Genomic DNA, 18024 nt, shown 5'->3' on the forward strand with positions numbered 1-18024 from the left:
TTTCCAATAGCAACCGTACACTAAGTACAAAAGTCCTTTTGATAAATCAGTGCATCTTATAAGACAATCCCCTATGTGAACTCACACCCATAGCTACAACATAAAAGACATGCAAATGTGAAATGTGTAAAAATACATGCTTAATATGAATAGTGTAAAAAATACATGCATAACACTTTAGTACTTCATAGCTGAAGGGAAGGATAGTATGGTTTCGCTCAGTATTTCATTAAACCAAAGGCACGGAGCAATTTACCAAGGAAGTACTGTAGTTAAAAGTATTCGAATGCAATGATAGAAAAATAACAGTGATTGTATCACTGGTCTCGATATGTGTATCTAAAGCCTAAGCATCTTTGGTACATAACAGGAATACCATAGTAAATACAGTACTCGGAAATATTGAAGAGAAAGACTACTAGGAATTTCAGCAAAACAAATGTGATCATTTATAGGATTACAATGTGAACTGAGGTGGAACGAGAAAATTTATCTATAGTCAATTCTTTTTAGTGAGGCAGATTTGCACCTACTCGTAAAAGGTGCCCTATAAGCTCGGAAAAGTTTCCTGATCGCTGATTGATTGGACAAGATGATTCTAACCAATCAGCGATCCGGAAACTTTTCCGAGCTAAAGGGGCACCGCTGCGAGTCAAAGCAAATGTGAACTGAGGTGGAACAAGAAAATTTATCTAGTGACTTACTGGAGACAGTAAAGATAAAACTTAGAGTTTGATATTTGCTATTTCACTAAGCTACTATTCTGTATGTAAGAACTAATTGCTCATTGGATGGCCAAAATCACCAATAAATTAATTTAATTTCCACCCTTCAATGTACTTTGTTGGCACCATGAAATTTTTTAATTCCAAAAAGACTAAATTCTGAATATTGCTAACATACCTTACAGGATTGAGTAGACCAGAGAATTTATAACACTTTCGACTCTATGTTGACCTGTCTGAAGGACCTGATTCTATGAATGTGGTCGTAAGCAAAAATTATGAATCCACTTATAATTGGCTAATTTATTTTCTAAATCATCAAAGTAAATTCCAATAAAAATCTTTGATCTCCCTTACAAAAAGTTATAACACTTTCGACTCCGTGTTTACCTGTCGGAAGGACCTGATTTTAGGAATGTGGTTAAGCAGAAATTATAAATCCGCTTATAATTGGCTAATTTATTTTCTAAATCGTAGCGAATTCTTCGATCTCCCTTATGATAAAATGAAAGCCAATTTCAAAGTTATTGTAAGTTTGGTAATAAAATTAATTTAATGGTGACCATATAATAAAAACCTTCGATAAATTCTGAGCATTTGTTAGGTTATTACTAAAATCATGCAGCCAAATGTTACCAACAAAAAAAGAAAACTGAAAAAGTAGAGAAAAAAGTTATAGTAATCGAGACATTCTTTAAGATTACCTGAAAATTAAAACTGGCAATAAGTGTTTGCGGCATTCATCGACCATATCTAATGACATGCAACATTAATTTCACTAAAAAGCCGCTGAAAATGTCAAAATGTCAGCTACCTATATTATTTTGCAAAGGTATATATGTTAAGATTAGATCACAATATGCTTTGAAATTCATTTAGGTTGCAAGCATTAAGTATTAAAAATATTGATAAGGCTGCAGAGAACAAATCAATATCCTGCATGCTTATATTAAAGAGTAAAACTTCTGATGACCACAATATCAAACTACAACACAAAGTAATTCGATGAATTTAATTCTTCGGCATACTTTCCATTAATTTTAAAGGCAGATGGGGCCTTCCAGTTATTCTGAATCACTCCTGACCCAGATTAAAGTTTTATTGTTTGCTGGCATGTCAAACATAGCATCAAAGGTCAGACCATTCTTTTTAGCCTCCTTTTCCAAGTCGTCAATGTCTCGAAGACCCCACTCGGCATTCTGGGACTGAAATAAAATAGTTGACATTGAAATACTTTACAGCATGACCACAAAATTTCAAAGCTCCTCAGTTTTCCTAACTTCAAGAAACTGAAATATATCAAAACTCATTTCCAGTACAGCAGACAACCACAAGATTTAGGATTGCTTAATTTTTTACCAGACAAACAATGGAATTTTAAAAATAAAATTATTTCTATACTTGCCCAATGTTCATATTTCTCTCTTGAAGCCAAGTTTACTTAACCTAAAAACTAAATGTTGCCTTTCTTTCCTTTAAAAAAGGTTTAGGTTTCTAGTACAAGATTAAGACAATCTAGCAGTTAATGACAGAAGAGAAGAAGATGGATGTGGCAGAGATGAGAATGTTGAGATGGATGTGTGGGGTAACAAGAGATAGGATATGGAATGAGGTAATTAGGGGTACCACAGGAGTTAGAAAACTATCAGATAAGATCCAAGAAAGTAGACAAGAGATGAACAGTATATTGGGAGGAGAGTAATGGAAATGGAGGTACAGGGAACGAGAAGGCGAGGGAGACCAAAGCGAAGGTGGGTGGACTGTATCAAGGATGACCTTCGATCAAAGGGATTAACCAGTGATGAGGTGTGGGACAGAGGTAGATGGAGAAAGCTGACCAGAAACATCGACCTCACACAGAAGTGGGAAAAGATGTAGACAAAGAAGAAGAAGAATGGCAATACTGTATGCTTGAGTATGGCAGAAGCTTTATATTCTCAGTTTACTCGACGACCTAGTATAACTGGGTTGGTATTTACACCCTCAGGATTGTGATACTTTGGATCATTTATGTTATTATCAATCATAAGGGATGTGTACTCCTGGAGTTGTTGGTAATTCCTGTTTAAAAAGGGAGTTATTTCTGGGTTAAGATGATCCTCGTACTCTTTGAGTCTCATGTCGGTGATAATATTGTGATTTAGAACTCAATAAGGCCAGGAAGGTGAAGATAATACAGAGGAAGAACTCAGCTATTATCTCCTTTTCAATCATTAAGGAAACTTATTTCAAAAACTTATCTAAATAAGCTACCTAACCTAAAGTTCTGGTTGTACTTATTCTTCTAAGTCATCAAATATTTCCAACCCTCAGTTTTCACATTTTACAGATCAGTGGATTAATTAGTATCTCTGGTGTAAAGAAAGAAACAAAGAAACTGAGTGAATAGAAAATAAGTACAGTATGAATAAAATAGTGCAAAAAGGCTCGTGTGATACTCTGAGAAACCTGTCTCACAGTCTTGGACGGGAATTCCAGCCCCACTCAAGCCCACTAGTTTCTAGTTGTGTCTGCAACCTCACCATCGTTCTGAGCTAGGGATGGAAGGTTTAGGGGGAGCCTAAATGTCTACGTACTGAATCAACGACAGCCATTCCCGGTCTTAGCTCATGTTCTGATCATATGTTTACATAGTAGATCTGAAGGACATTGTCTTGTCCCTTGCCTCTGCCACTCATGAGAAACCTTTAAAACACTCTGGCTAAATAATAAAAAACGGCACCGTTTAAAATTTTCATTCCAGGAATATGATAATTCCACAATTCAATCACGGCAGAAATAAAACTTCTAGATTAGAGGAGTAATGAATCTCTTAATGACCACATTAGAGATCTTGAATGACCTGTCTCCTCTTCTTTGGCTTGACTGTATGGATGCCTAGTTTCTCCCAAGCAGGGTCGTTGCTGATGTCTAAGGCCTTCGTATACAGACATTGCTCGTATTTAGAAGACCTGTGCTTGGGGAAGGCTGTGTTACCGCCAGATGAAGAGGATGTACCTTGCCACTGCTGCGTCTAGGGTCAGATGGAAAAGAACTTCTCTCCAAGGAACCCGAAACTTCCAAGGGAATTACAGGAGTCCTTGAAGGTGGAGCCATGGGGAGCTTCGGATTGTCCTGAGACCACCTCGAACTAGGACTTCTCACTCACAAAGGAAACCACCTTTGCAGAAGTACCGTGTTTCCTCGGTGGAGGAGAGCACGCACAAGGCGAGCTTTGATGATGTGCTTGCACATAAGGCGAGCACTGAGCAGGTGTGTTCTAATAATGAGGTGAGCACTGTGTGGGAGCAAGCAGGTTAGGCGCGCGCTGGCGTGGCGTGTTGGCGAGGTGCTCACTGAAGAGGTGAGCATCAGCAAGACAACAGATGATAGGAGGTAGGGTGCACATACAAGCCTGCAGGTAAGCGCGATGCCTGTACACGTTGTCTATCCCGAGGGTAGCTTGCTGGCACGTGCTGTAAAAGTCTTGTCAAGGATAGGAGGCTCATCATGGTTGGCACATAGATGAAGGAGCATGCTGACCTACCTTTACTTGCACGCGAGACGATAAGTCCAGAGTTGGAGAGTGAGGAGTTTGGCATGTAGGTGGGAGAGCGCCCTAAACTTCGTAATGCAGGAGAGCTGACCACGAAGATAAAGAATCCCTCTTTGCCTTCTTCTGACGCTTGCTAAATCGCTGCCACTGGGAGGGAGGCCACTCCCTACACACATTACAGACTCCTGCATACATGTGCCCCCTGCACACAGGACAAAGGGCATGAGGATCAATCTCCAACACAGACATGAAGGTGCCGCAACGGCGACCTTCCCTGCCTGGACAAATCCACATTCTTATAATAGGAATGCAAACGGCTCTGTATACAACAGAAAGGGAAAGATTTTAATTTTAAGGCCAGTTGTTTTACAGATTCTTGAAACCAAGTAAAGCGGTGGGGAGGAGAAAGACAACGTCTACTCTCATCCGAGCCGAAAATAAAGTAACTTGTTTTAGCTACTGCGTGCGTGAACAGGGTGGTTGATCCTAACCCCCTTAACCACACTCCCTTAGTTATCTGGTAATTAAACCTCGCTAAAATTTTTAGGGCTAGTTTCAGAAGTAGCCAAAATATAACTCTATAGTAAAGAGCTGAAAGGTTTGTATTTGGTGCCAGAACAAATAACAAATTTCAAATGATGTGCATAGAAAATTACTCAATGCTTAAAATATTCCTTTTCTGATGCTACTCTATATACCTGAGCACTAAAATTGCAATTTGGGCCTAAAATGGATTGTAAATTAGCAATTTTTTAATCTTAATCCCACAAGAAGTATTCCACATGATGATCCTTGGAAAAAAAAAGGGTTTCCCTTTTGTAAATTCAAACAAATTCAAAAGCCAACTAGAAACAAAGAAAGCTTTATTCAATGAGCACAAATTGAAAAACAAATTAATTCTTCTTGGATCCTTTCAAAGGAACATGAAGAATATGGGTTGTATATTTTGATATCCGTGTCTGGAAAAGGCAGCAAAGGCATGAAACTTTATACAAATCCTTTTATTAAGGACCAAAACAAATGAATATGCTGCAGATCAGAATAAAGGAATGGTATAAAGCTGAGTAAGTAAAACATTAAAGAGGATATAAATAAATAACAGAATTGACTTCACTACACACATTCAACCTTTTATAAAATAAGACTTGCTTAAACTGTGTTAGATGGTTGAACAAAATGCACGTCCTTAAAAGCTTTTAACCCTATCCAACTATGTATCCACATAGAATTAAACTATGTATCCAAATAGAGATTTGAATTCACGCTTGAATATTTTAATACGAAAAATATTCAAACTGCAATTGAACACTATAAATGATAACACATAACACAAAAAAGAATCTAATGAAGAACAACTAGTTTACCAAAAGTAACCAATTAATAAGTTGAATATTTTTTGTCCATATCTTGCTGGTCCATATCACCAAACCTGAAAACAACAACTGAGGTCTTTTCTTTTTTTCTATAAAAAAAAAAAAAAAAAAAAAAAAAAAAAAAAAAAAAATAAATAAATAAATAAATAAATAGATAAACAAATAAATAAACAAATTGTGATAGCCTATAGGAAATGTCCCTCCCTGATGTTTTGCCAGACTCAGCTTCAAGACCCACACAAGTTCGATACTTCTTTATAGTGTCTGCAACCTCCCCATCTGTGTGAGCAAAAGATGTGGGGTTTGGGGGAGCCTTTAAGTCTTCCTGCTGAGTTAATAGCAGCCACTGCCTGGCTCTCCCTGGACCTAGCTTGGATGGAGAGGGGGCTTGGGCACTGATCATATGTATATATGTGGTCAGTCTCTGGGGCATTTTCACTTTCTCTTTCCTCTGCCACTCATGGCCTTTAAACCAAATAGCTCCAATATTCATTTTAATCGGGAAAACAGTTATGAGTTATAATGGGTTCCTTAATATTCTCCTAACAGTCTGAGATTCATTTTGACTAGAGTAATGGACATGAAATATTGTGAAACACACTGGGTATCTTACCTTTAAAGATTCATTGAAAGAAACATTACTTTCCGGAGTGATCTCGCCATGTATCGCATAAGGTCCATATGTGGCCATAATGCCACCAGCTCTGAGTAGCTTCCCTGCTGCAGCAAATAGTCCTTCAGTGCAATTATAAGGAGTGATGTGGATCATATTGATATTTATGATGACATCCAAAGACTTTTCAGCTACAGTAGTGGCCCATTCACTTGTTGGCTGTAATATTAATAGTAGTTACTAAAATGGAAGTAAACAAATTCTAAATATACTTCAATCTCCTTGAGTTATTAAAAAGAGGAATGTATTAGCTAAAAAAACTCGGGTGAAAATTCATTACAGCATAAAGACAAATTCCTATTGTGTGCTATATTTTGAACAAGACTGAAAATATGCAATTTAATCAGAGATTTAGCAGAAAATTATCAAATCAAATAAATAGTAATGAAACCCTTCTATTGAAAAGAGAATCAAAGAATTCTGACGCTAGCTTTCAAAGAATTCTGACACTAGCTGATTTCACAGTATGCAGCAAAAGTCATGTGACCCAATTTTAGTGATTTTAGTTTGAAAGCCAGCAACTAACTGGAAACTCTAACCTTTCTATTGACGTCAAGTTACAACAACGGAACATTTTGAAACTACTCAATAAATGATAGTTCACTAAACAATGTTTTAAAGGATCAATACTATATTCTTTTTATCAAAATATTAGCAAGAGCATTATAAAAAAAAATAGTTATAATAATTTCTAATTATGGTAAAAATTAAAAGATAAATCCTTAAAGAATTTTACCTTTTATTATTATTATTATTATTAAATGCTAAGCTACAACCATAGTTGGAAAAGCAGGATGCTATAAGCCCAGGGGCTCCAACAGGGAAAATAGCCCAGTGAGGAAAGGAAATAAAGAAAAAGAAAATATTTTAAGTATAGTAACAACATTAAAATAAATAAAAAAGTATTATATTTAGCGTAATAAACATATCAGAGATGGTGGGGCGAAAAGGACACTGCAAGGGAGGTACACTAACTGCATTAATCCTTAAGGGATATAAAGTAGTTTAAAACCATACATAATACATCATACCTTAGAAACATCAATTACAATCGGCTCTTTCACATTTTGAAGCTTCGCTCCAGAAATATATTCTTTGATACTTGCGATGTATTTCTCCTCAACATCTGAAGGCTGGAATGTTATTTTTGGAAACCTTTCTGCAAAGTAGACAGCATGCTGACCACTGCCTGAGGAAATTTCAAGGGCCGAGAGGCTTGCATCGCCACCAAATTTCTCGGGAATTACTTTTTCAAGCACTTTGAATATGGGGTCCTTGTTTTTCTCTGCGGCCTCTACTACGATTTTGGCTTCCGACATGATTCTGAAATGTAAAAAAATGAAACTTTAAATTTTTGAAAAAAATTCAATTTCATTGGAATATATGTGAATTCACAAGTACATTGGGATGAATGCAAGTGGCTCATATTTTTATAAGTATTTGTCCATTACTATTCAATGGCGTAACACTTGTAAATTAAATTGTTCATAAGTAGCCACATAGAAAATAAAATACTGATATGCTTTTGTGCTAGTAACATTTCTAAAGAGATACATGGTGTTTTTCTTTAGTCAGTTTAAAAAATAGGAGAGTCTTGGAGTCTTATGAAGGTGGGCAGAATATACGAGGTTTTCCTAGATGAACGTAAACCTCCTGGATGACCAAGAAAAGATTGGAGGAGATGTTTAGAGAAGGATTTACAACAGAAGGGTTTGAACCCTAGAGATTGGATGACTGTGGCACAGGACAGAAGAGATTGGAATAATCTATCAAGATCAGTCATGGGTTAACAAGTGGCCCCAAGACCAGTGGAGTAAGACTAAGAGTGGGTATCTTGATTGTCTAGCAACCACCCAACTGAATGTCAAGGGTAGACTGTAAAATATTCTAAATTCATTATATCACCAATCATTCACTATGGAATTTGAATCTAAAATTTAAACATCTAGTTTAACACTGATCACAGAGCACATTTAACATATTCTCTCAAGCAAATATCTCATATCTCATCACTGCACTAAACAACAATCACTTACAAGAGAAAAATCCAAACTGCCAAATAGTACAGACTTACATGCAATCACCCACTGCATAAGCAATGGTCAGTGGAGCAAAGAAGCACTACTAGTTTGAAAAGCAAAGCCAATTAATGGCGAGCTAATCTTTGCTTACATTTCCATGAAAAATGCTTTCAAGATCAACACATTTTTGTTCGCTTTTGGTTTCAAGATTTATGGTACTGTATATAGCTTAATACGGACATAATTCTGTGTTTAGAAACTTCTTTTACCATTCAATTCACAAATACCATTATTGCCATATAGCTCAATATCTACACGTCTCAATTTTAACCCTCCCTAAATATCATCCCTATAAATCTGCAGTTGCTAGTTAAAACCTTTACTAAACAAAACATTAAAAAAAATTTCTCCTATTGTTAGATTTACCTTCTTTGAATAACGCTTTACATTCTTTTTCATTCCTTTTCCCTATTCTTAGTATAAATATTCAAACAAAACTTTTTTATTTCTTTCTTACACAGTTAAACCTTCTCATCAAAGTATCAATTTCTACATATCTTAGATCCTATTCATTTATCTATTTTCTGTTTATTGTTGTTCCTCTGCATGTACTGTACTGTATACAGATTTGAAATAAATATGACATAATCGGAGATAATTTGTATTTTTCCCTAACTAATAAAAACCTGTAGCTATTTACATTGGATATTGCTTGGGCGGAGCTGGAAGGCAGCCATTAGATTTAAGTGCGAGGTGGCAACCGTACCTAACCACTAATAGTGGGTAGGTAAGGGGTGGTTGGGGGCTACCCAGCCACCTATATCTACTCACGGTTCAATGAGCCACATCACGTTTTGCTTGCAGACAGGACTTACTGGGGGACAGGTGATGGCGGCCAAAATTTATATAAATAGCTACAGTTTTGTATTAGTTAGGGAAAATACAAATTATCCCCAAATTTGTCATTTGTTCCCATACTAACAAACTTTCCACTATTTATATTGGATGACTCACTCTTAAGAGGGTGGTAAGTCCAACTATTGGCTTAGTCATTGACCCTGGTTTCCCTAGAGCAGTATTAGACTGTATTCAAGGGAAACCTTGCACCTCGCATATCAATACCAGTGAGTATGATAGCAGCCTGAGCAACTAAAGTAGTTGTGAGAGATATCATAAGAACGTGTAGGTAAGAAGATGCTCCTAGTTAAAATAGGAGCCCTACACATAAAAAGATGTTTCTCTCAGAGGAGGCGTTGGGGACGTGTACGAGTATATGAGAAACATACTTGGTTACACAAGGAAGTGGTTATTACCTGCAGAGGTTTAAGCCAGATTTGCCAAGGGGCCCATGGCGCTGTTCCTCAAAGGAGGGGAAGATGATGAAAGTAAACAACCCAGGCATACCTTCATTCATCCCAGTCTTATCATGGGTACCCAATGCCTTCAACCTTCTGCTAGTTGTCCAACAAGGAGCCCAAGGTATTATTAAACCACTTATTGCGTCACCACTACAGGAGTGATAGAGAAAACGTACCAGGTCTTCTGTGGGTCACATCTTGTAGGTAGGGTGAGGTGAAGATTAGACACGTATCTACCCTACCAATGGCACGGTTTGCGTCACAAAGGAGCTGCTCGAAAGCGTTATGGACCACAGGAGTGACAGAGAAAACGTATCGGGTCTACTGTGGTTCACGTCTTGTAGGTAGGGTGAGGTGAAAATCAGACATATTTCCACCCTACCAATGGCACGGTTTGTATCACAAAAGGAGCTGCTTGAAAACGTTATGGACGGATTCTGCCCTAAAACGTTCTGAGCTCTGGGTCATCTCTATGAGGAGCCGAGGGATTCTGTGACTGGATGTAAGTCCTGGGTCCCCGTCACAGACAAGATCCTTACAACCTCCTTTGACCTTCCTAGGGTTAGCAAGGCGTGTTGAACCTAAGGAGCGAACTTCTTTATTGTTTTCCTGAGGTATGGGCGGAATATTTTGAAAGTTTGCTGAATGTTGAGAATAATAGGGAGGCAGATATAATTGCTGTTCCAGGTGTTGAGGTGCCAGTGATGGGAGATGAGAATGAGAGAGAGATAACAATAGATGAAGTGAGGAGAGCACTAGATGAAACGAGAGTAGGAAAAGCATCTGGTATGGACGGTGTGAAAGCTGAGATGTTGAAGGAAGGGGGTGTGATTGTACTTGAATGGTTGGTGAGATTGTTTAATATGTGTTTTGTGTTGTCAATGGTACCAGTAGATTGGGTTTGTGCATGTATTGTACCACTATATAAGGGTAAGGGAGATGTGCATGAGTGTTGTAATTCAAGAGGTATTAGTTTGTTGAGTGTAGTTGGAAAAGTGTATGGTAGAGTATTGATTAATAGGATTAAGGATAAAACAGAGAATGCAATCTTGGAAGTACAGGGTGGTTTTAGAAGAGGTAGGGGTTGTATGAATCAGATTTTTACAGTTAGGCACATATGCGAGAAATATTTAGCAAAAGGTAAGGAGGTGTATGTTGCGTTTATGGATCTGGAGAAAGCATATGATAGAGTTGATAGGGAAGCAATGTGGAATGTGATGAGGTTATATGGAGTTGGTGGAAGGTTGTTGCAAGCAGTGAAAAGTTTATACAAAGGTAGTAAAGCATGTGTTAGAATAGGAAATGAAGTGAGTGATTGGTTTCCGGTGAGAGTGGGGCTGAGACAGGGATGTGTGATGTCGCCGTGGTTGTTTAACTTGTATGTTGATGGAGTGGTGAGAGAGGTGAATGCTCGAGTGCTTGGACGAGGATTAAAACTGGTAGGCGAGAATGACCATGAATGGGAGGTAAATCAGTTGTTGTTTGCGGATGATACTGTACTGGTAGCAGACACAGAAGAGAAGCTTGACCGACTAGTGACAGAATTTGGAAGGGTGTGTGAGAGAAGGAAGTTGAGAGTCAATGTGGGTAAGAGTAAGGTTATGAGATCTACGAGAAGGGAAGGTGGTGTAAGGTTGAATGTCATGTTGAATGGAGAGTTACTTGAGGAGGTGGATCAGTTTAAGTACTTGGGGTCTATTGTTGCAGCAAATGGTGGAGTGGAAGCAGATGTACGTCAGAGAGTGAATGAAGGTTGCAAAGTGTTGGGGGCAGTTAAGGGAGTAGTAAAAAATAGAGGGTTGGGCATGAATGTAAAGAGAGTTCTGTATGAGAAAGTGATTGTACCAACTGTGATGTATGGATCGGAGTCGTGGGGAATGAAAGTGATGGAGAGACAGAAATTGAATGTGTTTGAGATGAAGTGTCTAAGGAGTATGGCTGGTGTATCTCGAGTAGATAGGGTTAGGAACGAAGTGGTGAGGGAGAGAACGGGTGTAAGAAATGAGTTAGCGGCTAGAGTGGATATGAATGTGTTGAGGTGGTTTGGCCATGTTGAGAGAATGGAAAATGGTTGTCTGCTAAAGAAGGTGATGAATGCAAGAGTTGATGGGAGAAGTACAAGAGGAAGGCCAAGGTTTGGGTGGATGGATGGTGTGAAGAAAGCTCTGGGTGATAGGAGGATAGATGTGAGAGAGGCAAGAGAGCGTGCTAGAAATAGGAATGAATGGCGAGCGATTGTGACGCAGTTCCAGTAGGCCCTGCTGCTTCCTCCGGTGCCTTAGATGACCGCGGAGGTAGCAGCAGTAGGGGAGTCAGCATTATGAAGCTTCATCTGTGGTGGAAATGTGGGAGGTTGGGCTGTGGCACCCTAGCAGTACCAGCTGAACTCGGTTGAGTCCCTGATTAGGCTGAAGGAACATAGAGAGTAGAGGTCCCCTTTTTGTTTTGTTTCATTGTTGGTGTCGGCTACCCCCCAAAATTGGGGGAAGTGCCTCGGTATATGGATGGATGGCCTCAATATAATCACTGGCGTGAAAAAGAAAAACAATGACTAGTATCTGACCCAGTGTGCTATACCCTTGGGGCTAGGTAATCACCCTCCTTGAGGTATGTCCTCAAGTAATTACCTGTGTTACAGCCTTGATTACAAAACAGCAAGTTCACAGTTGGAGGGCTTGAACCTGAGGTTCAAGCTGCCCGGAGCAAAATAGGATGTTACTTGGTTTCTCGCCGTGAGCGAGAGACGTTGAGGGAGACCTGTAGGGTACGTCTCCCTTTAGGTCAAGTGTCACTGGGAAAGGCCTGTCTTCAGGATCAGGGGAAGAGCTGCAGTTTAGAGCCACCCGTCCCATAGAAGGCTGTATTACCCCACTACGGGTAATAGGTTCAAACTCTATGGAGAGCAACGATTTGAGGAGATGCTCGATGGACGAGCAAAGGTCTTCCGTTGCCTAAGCCTAAGAGCGTGATTCCCCTTATTGGCACCTTTTGAGTGAATGACTCGAATAGCACTCAAGATAAGGAAAAAAAAGACGTCACTCGATTCTCAACATGGAGTATCTAGTCGTAATGGAAGTCCGTAAAGGGTTCTCCATAGTCGTAAACATGGCACTATATGTGACCTGTCTTTTCGGCAAGACGAGTCTTGTCGACGAGGCTAGACCGAAGCTCTAGACAAGTCCCTTAATGAGACAAGTCCGACTATAAGTCAGCAAGGAAGTGGGGAGAAGCCATCTATTCCTTTCCAGAAGGAAATTGCTCACAAAAGAGAATCGAATAGGAGACAGCAGTCCCACTCATGCAAAATGACAAACTTATAGCAGAGTTTGTATTTTTCCTTACACACAAACCCAAATTCTTTACTATAGGAGATATTCTAGCGCGCGCTGGAAAATACGGCAGAAAAACCTTAACAAGGTCGTTAATGACTGGGAAGGTAATTACCCACCTGTTAGTGGTGGGGGACCGCCGTTCGGTAACTGCTGTTTATCTTCAATCGGATTTTAGCTAAGACTATCCTAGGGGGGCGGTGATGGAGGGAAGATTTGAGTAAAGAATTTGGGTTTGAATGTTGGGAAAAATACAAACTCTGTTATAAGTTTGTCATTTGTTCCTACACTAGACACAAACCCTCATTCTTTACTATAGGAGACTTAGTCTTGAGGCCAGGGTGGCCAAGGAGTTCCCTATTCCTAGGAAAGATAGTCCTCAGACTAGATTCTTTTGAAGCAACAACCTTCCGTTAATCTTCTTTCTTTGTACTGTAGATCCCCATAATCTTCAGCACGACTGAAGGTTTGCAGCCTCGAGGAAACAAATGTTTCAAGATGAAGTGGGTCAGGAACCTTCGACTCGGACCCCTTCAAACTTAGGATTCTCCCGACCTTGCAAAGGGGAAACCTCGTGACCACGAGTATAACTTGATACAGGCTAAGATCCCCAGATGTGGGGGTGAAGGAGACAAAAAAGATAGATGGATGGCCTTCTTAAAACCTAGTGTAACCCAGAATCCTCAACCAATGGTTACTGTCCCCTGCAAGGGCATAAGGTAGTTACAGCACCTGTTGACCTGTCCCAATAGGCCCTATAGAAAGGGTGTCTAGAGACCTATGTGTCACGTCGCTCAAATAGTGAGCAGTGAATGTAGATTGGCGTTTCCAGACCCCAACACTTAAGACTTGTGAGACTGAGAAATTTCTCTTGAACACCAGAGAGGCAGCCACTCCCCTAACTTGATGGGCTCTGGGTCTCCGTGAAAAGACCCCGCAATAACTTCCTTGAGCCAGAAAGAGATGGTATTGCAAGAGATTCTCTTCTTTACCCTGTTGGTACAAGGAAGAGATGACGGAGACGTGGTCTGGAAGGTCTGGTGCGCTTCAGATATTTCTTTAGTGCCCTGACTGGGCATAGTAACGACTGGACTGCATCCTGTGTCACCTTATTGAGTGTGGAAATTCTCGAAATCTCTTATCGGTAGATGAAGGATTATAAGTCTAGCCACCAAATCCGGTACGAAGTTGCAAGACAATGGCCCCACCCATCTCTTAGAATGGGTGATGTAAGACAGACCATGTAGCTCACTGACCCTTTTAGCGGAGAACAGAGGTACGAGGAAGACGGTCTTAAGGTTCAGAGAGTAGCCTGAGGCCCTTAAGGGCTCATAGGGCAGACCCTTCAGCGAACGTAAGACACGTCTCAAGGAGATGGTCTAATCTCAACTGGGGGGCAAGATCACTCTAAACCCCGAACCAACCAAGGTGATGACTTCTGAGGCGGAGAGGTCAACCCCTTCTCCGTCTACAGATGAGGCTCAAGGCTGCACGATAGCCCTTAATCACCGAGACTGAGAGAAGCTTTCCTCACTAAGGTACAAAAGGAAGTCTGGGAACTACTGATCCTTCCTTTTGAGAACCCAATTGCTCCACATTGGCGCTGTTGTAGCGGTTAAGAAGTCCATTGTCTAAGCCCCAGCAGTAAGGACTTCTTGTAGGGACTGCCTAGAGTTTTAGTTTGACAAGTCCTTGTGGCTCGTAAGGTAGCCGACTGTATCAGACCATGTGTCAAGCCAGAAGGGACATTGAAGTCGCTCCCCTTGCCGAGGCTTCTGTGACTGAGAAGAGCCTGGAAGAGTAGAGTGTCTCTTCGAGGATTAGCCTGGTGTGAGCCTCGCCATGAGGGGATCCAAGATCAGAGGAGAAAGTTGACGTCTCTGATCTCGGAGAACAGACCAGGTTTAAAGGTCGCTCAAGAAAGGCAGAGGCGAGTGACAGTGACATTGCACTAGCCGTTAGGACAATGTCCTAGAGACTGACCATATATGGTCAATGACCAAGCCTCCTCTCCATCCCAGCTAGGACCAGGGAAGGCCAGGCAGTGGCAGCAGATAGATCTATACGCTCCCCCAAACACCCCAACCTTACCTTACACGGATGGTAAGGTTGTAGGCACTGATGGCACTAACGAGTCTGGGCGGGACTCGAACCCCAGACTGTCACTACATAGCCTGTCTAAGGCTGGAGTGTCAAAGGGTCGAGGAGACAGATGCAAATCGCCAAGGCATGAGATATTGTATAACACATAGTTCTTAGAGTCCTTAAATAGGAGGATTCCAAGTCCCTCGACGGCAGCTCTTGCAAGGAATCCTCAGGCTGCGATAATTCCTGGCGTGTTATTACAGGAAAAAGTGGAGACACGAGAAGCAGACAAACCTTAAATCTTACCCCTCGTATCTTTCTTATCGAAAGGGGAAGAATGGTAGAAGTCGGAGTGTCTGGAGGTAATGGCGAAGACCGTTGACGAGAGTTTGAAGACTCTGTCATAAGAGTAAAACTCTTAATGACAATGGTCGCGTGCATAGCGCTCATTGCGTGCATGCACGGACACTCTGTGCTAATTGTTACGAGAGCCCGACTACTCAGCATAACTTAAACCAGAAGGTTCCAAGTCGTGTGAACTTGAAAGTCCAACGCGACAGAAGCTCGAAGGACTCCTAAAGTCATGAGAACCCATAGGATAAACATGAAAAAAGTTTAAAGGCTACCGATCACGCCCGCCGAAAGGGTGATCGTCATGGGACCCCGAGGGGCCAATGTGAGGGGAGCCAGTAGGATCAAAAAGACGTCTCCTAACAGCACAAGGGGGGAGAACGTCGGGGATGAAAATAACTCCTCCGCAGGGTAGATTTGTTCTCCTGAAGGAGAATGTCGCTTAATACAAGGCTCTCGCTCCGCCCCTGGAGGAGAACCAAAAGCGTAAGAGGGAGGAGCGTGGATCAGCAAACTCCTACAAGATTCCTACTCGTGAGTGGTAGGAAGGTTCTCCCAAAGGAGATCCCCTAAAACAAGCTTTCTCCCCACTCTATGGGGAAAAGCGTAGGCGTAGTAACTTCTCTCTCTCAAATGAGGGAGAAGTCCTCCCGAAGCAGGATATTGCCAAAGGCAAGATTTCTCCCCTCTCTATGGGGAAAAGCGTAGGTGTAATAATTTCTCGCTCGCGAACGAGGGAGAAGTTCTCCCGAAGGAGGAAATCGCCTAAGGCAAACTTTCTCCCATTTCTATGGGGAAAAAGCATAGACGTAATAATCTCTCGCGCGAACGAGAGAGAAGTTTTCCCGAAGGAGGACATCGTTTAAGACAAGTTTTCTCCTAGTTCTAGGGAAAAAACGTAGGTGTAAAAATCTCCCTCTCGTGAACGAGAAAGGAGTTCTCCTGAAGGGGGACCTGGCTTAAGACAAACTTTCTGTCAGTTATATGGGAAGAAAGCATAGGCTTAATAATCTCTCTTGCAAACAAGAGAGAAGATCTCCCGAAGGAGAACATTGCCTAAGATAAGCTTTCCCCCAGTTCTATGGGAAAAAAGCGTAGGAGTAATAATCTCTCTCTCGTGAACAAGACAGAAGATCTTCTGAAGGGCATCGCCTAAGGGAAGTTTTCTCCCAGTTTTACGGAAAAAACGTAGGCGTAATAATCTCCTCTCGTGAACGAGAGATGTCCTCCCGATGAAGGACATCGCCTGAGCCAAGCATACTCCCAGGGAGGAGTTCCCCCCAAAGGAGGAACAAGACGTAGACTTGCTTTTCCCCAGCTCCAGGGGAGAAAGCACAGTCTTTGGGGACGAGATAGCAGACGTAAAACTCATTGAGCTGTTCGTAACTCCTTACGAAGGAGGGAAGGTTGCTGACTGGCTGAAGTGGGGAAGCTTTCCCTCAGAAGGGGAATGGATCTCTCACGCAGTCCAATTCCGAGGAAGGTTATCACTCCCTCGTAAGGGAAGGATCTCTAATCCTTGGAGGCGAACCTCCTGTCAGCAATCTAAGTTTCCCAATAAGTTGATCAAGTTGCAGGTTGACAACGAGTGTTACCTCATAACATGGGCAGCTCATGAGCTGCCACATGAAGCACAGGATAACAAACAAGAGCGGCCGAAGCCCTCGGCATCGCGTTCTACGTCGCTGTTATCTGGGTGTTTTCTTTTAGCCTCTCTAACACATTTCCCCTTTCCCTTCTGCTCTCAACCGAAGAGAAGAAGGGCCGAACCCCTGCATCTTATTTCAAGGTTTCCGATTGACTCGAAATCCTTAACTCATTAGGGAGCAAAGAAATTAGGGAGGTTGTCTTGTCTGAAATATGGGGGCGAGGGATTGACCCCGCGAGTGTATGACTGGAGATTTGCGTGTGTAGCGCTAATTGTGTACGAACACCTGCGTGACTGGGGTCTGCAGACTCTGCCATAAGAGTAAAACTCCTGATTGTTATGGGCGTAGTGTTGGATGGGCGTATGCGAACACTCCGCGTGACAAGAGTCCGAAGACTCTCTGACCTCTTGATGACTTATGTCACGAGAACCCGAAGGTTCAGCGTGATCGTGCGTGCCCCTAGAGGTTGTGTTGCGAGAACCCGAAGGTTCAGCGTGATCGTGCGTGCCCCTAGAGGTTGTGTTGCGAGAACCCGAAGGTTCAGCGTGAAAGTGCGTGCCCCTAGATTTTGTATTGTGAGAACCCGAAGGGTTAGAGCAACGGGAAAACAGAAGTCTCCCTTGTCACGAGACACCGAAGTGTCAGCGAGACTAAATGCACGAAAACCCGAGGTTTCAGCAACTAGCTGTGAGAAAACGAAGGGATAGCGCACCGGGAAACCGAGGTTTCCTTGTCACAAGACCCCAAAGGGTCAGAGATCGAGAATTCAAAGGCGAGAGCGATCTCTCTGAAGATAGAGAGAAAAGCAAGGAGAAGCGCTCTATCTGACTTTTTCTGGAGCGGACGGAGACCCTCAAACTAATATGCGAAGAAGAGAGTTCGAGGTTAGGACGTGCTTTGCCCTTGCCCGCGCTCCTGGTTTCTT

At 41.6% G+C, this 18024-nt stretch overlaps 1 protein-coding gene across 3 annotated transcripts in view; it reads right to left on the minus strand.

Annotated features, from left to right (window-relative positions):
* Positions 1-1463: 1463 nt before the first annotated feature.
* LOC137628738 (methyltransferase-like 26) overlaps positions 1464-18024 on the minus strand; it is a 168199-nt gene continuing 151638 nt past the window's right edge. For all 3 annotated transcript variants that reach the window (XM_068359919.1, XM_068359917.1, XM_068359918.1), the window contains exons 2-4: positions 7338-7629; positions 6247-6465; positions 1464-1930 (exon numbers count right to left, since the gene is read on the minus strand). In XM_068359919.1, the coding sequence (XP_068216020.1) occupies positions 1790-1930; positions 6247-6465; positions 7338-7625 (648 nt within the window). In that variant the 5' untranslated portion in view covers positions 7626-7629 and the 3' untranslated portion in view covers positions 1464-1789. The remainder of the gene's footprint in view (positions 1931-6246; positions 6466-7337; positions 7630-18024) is intronic.

This window comes from Palaemon carinicauda, chromosome 36, assembly GCF_036898095.1.
Source record: "Palaemon carinicauda isolate YSFRI2023 chromosome 36, ASM3689809v2, whole genome shotgun sequence".
Classification (NCBI taxonomy): Eukaryota; Metazoa; Arthropoda; class Malacostraca; order Decapoda; family Palaemonidae; genus Palaemon; species Palaemon carinicauda.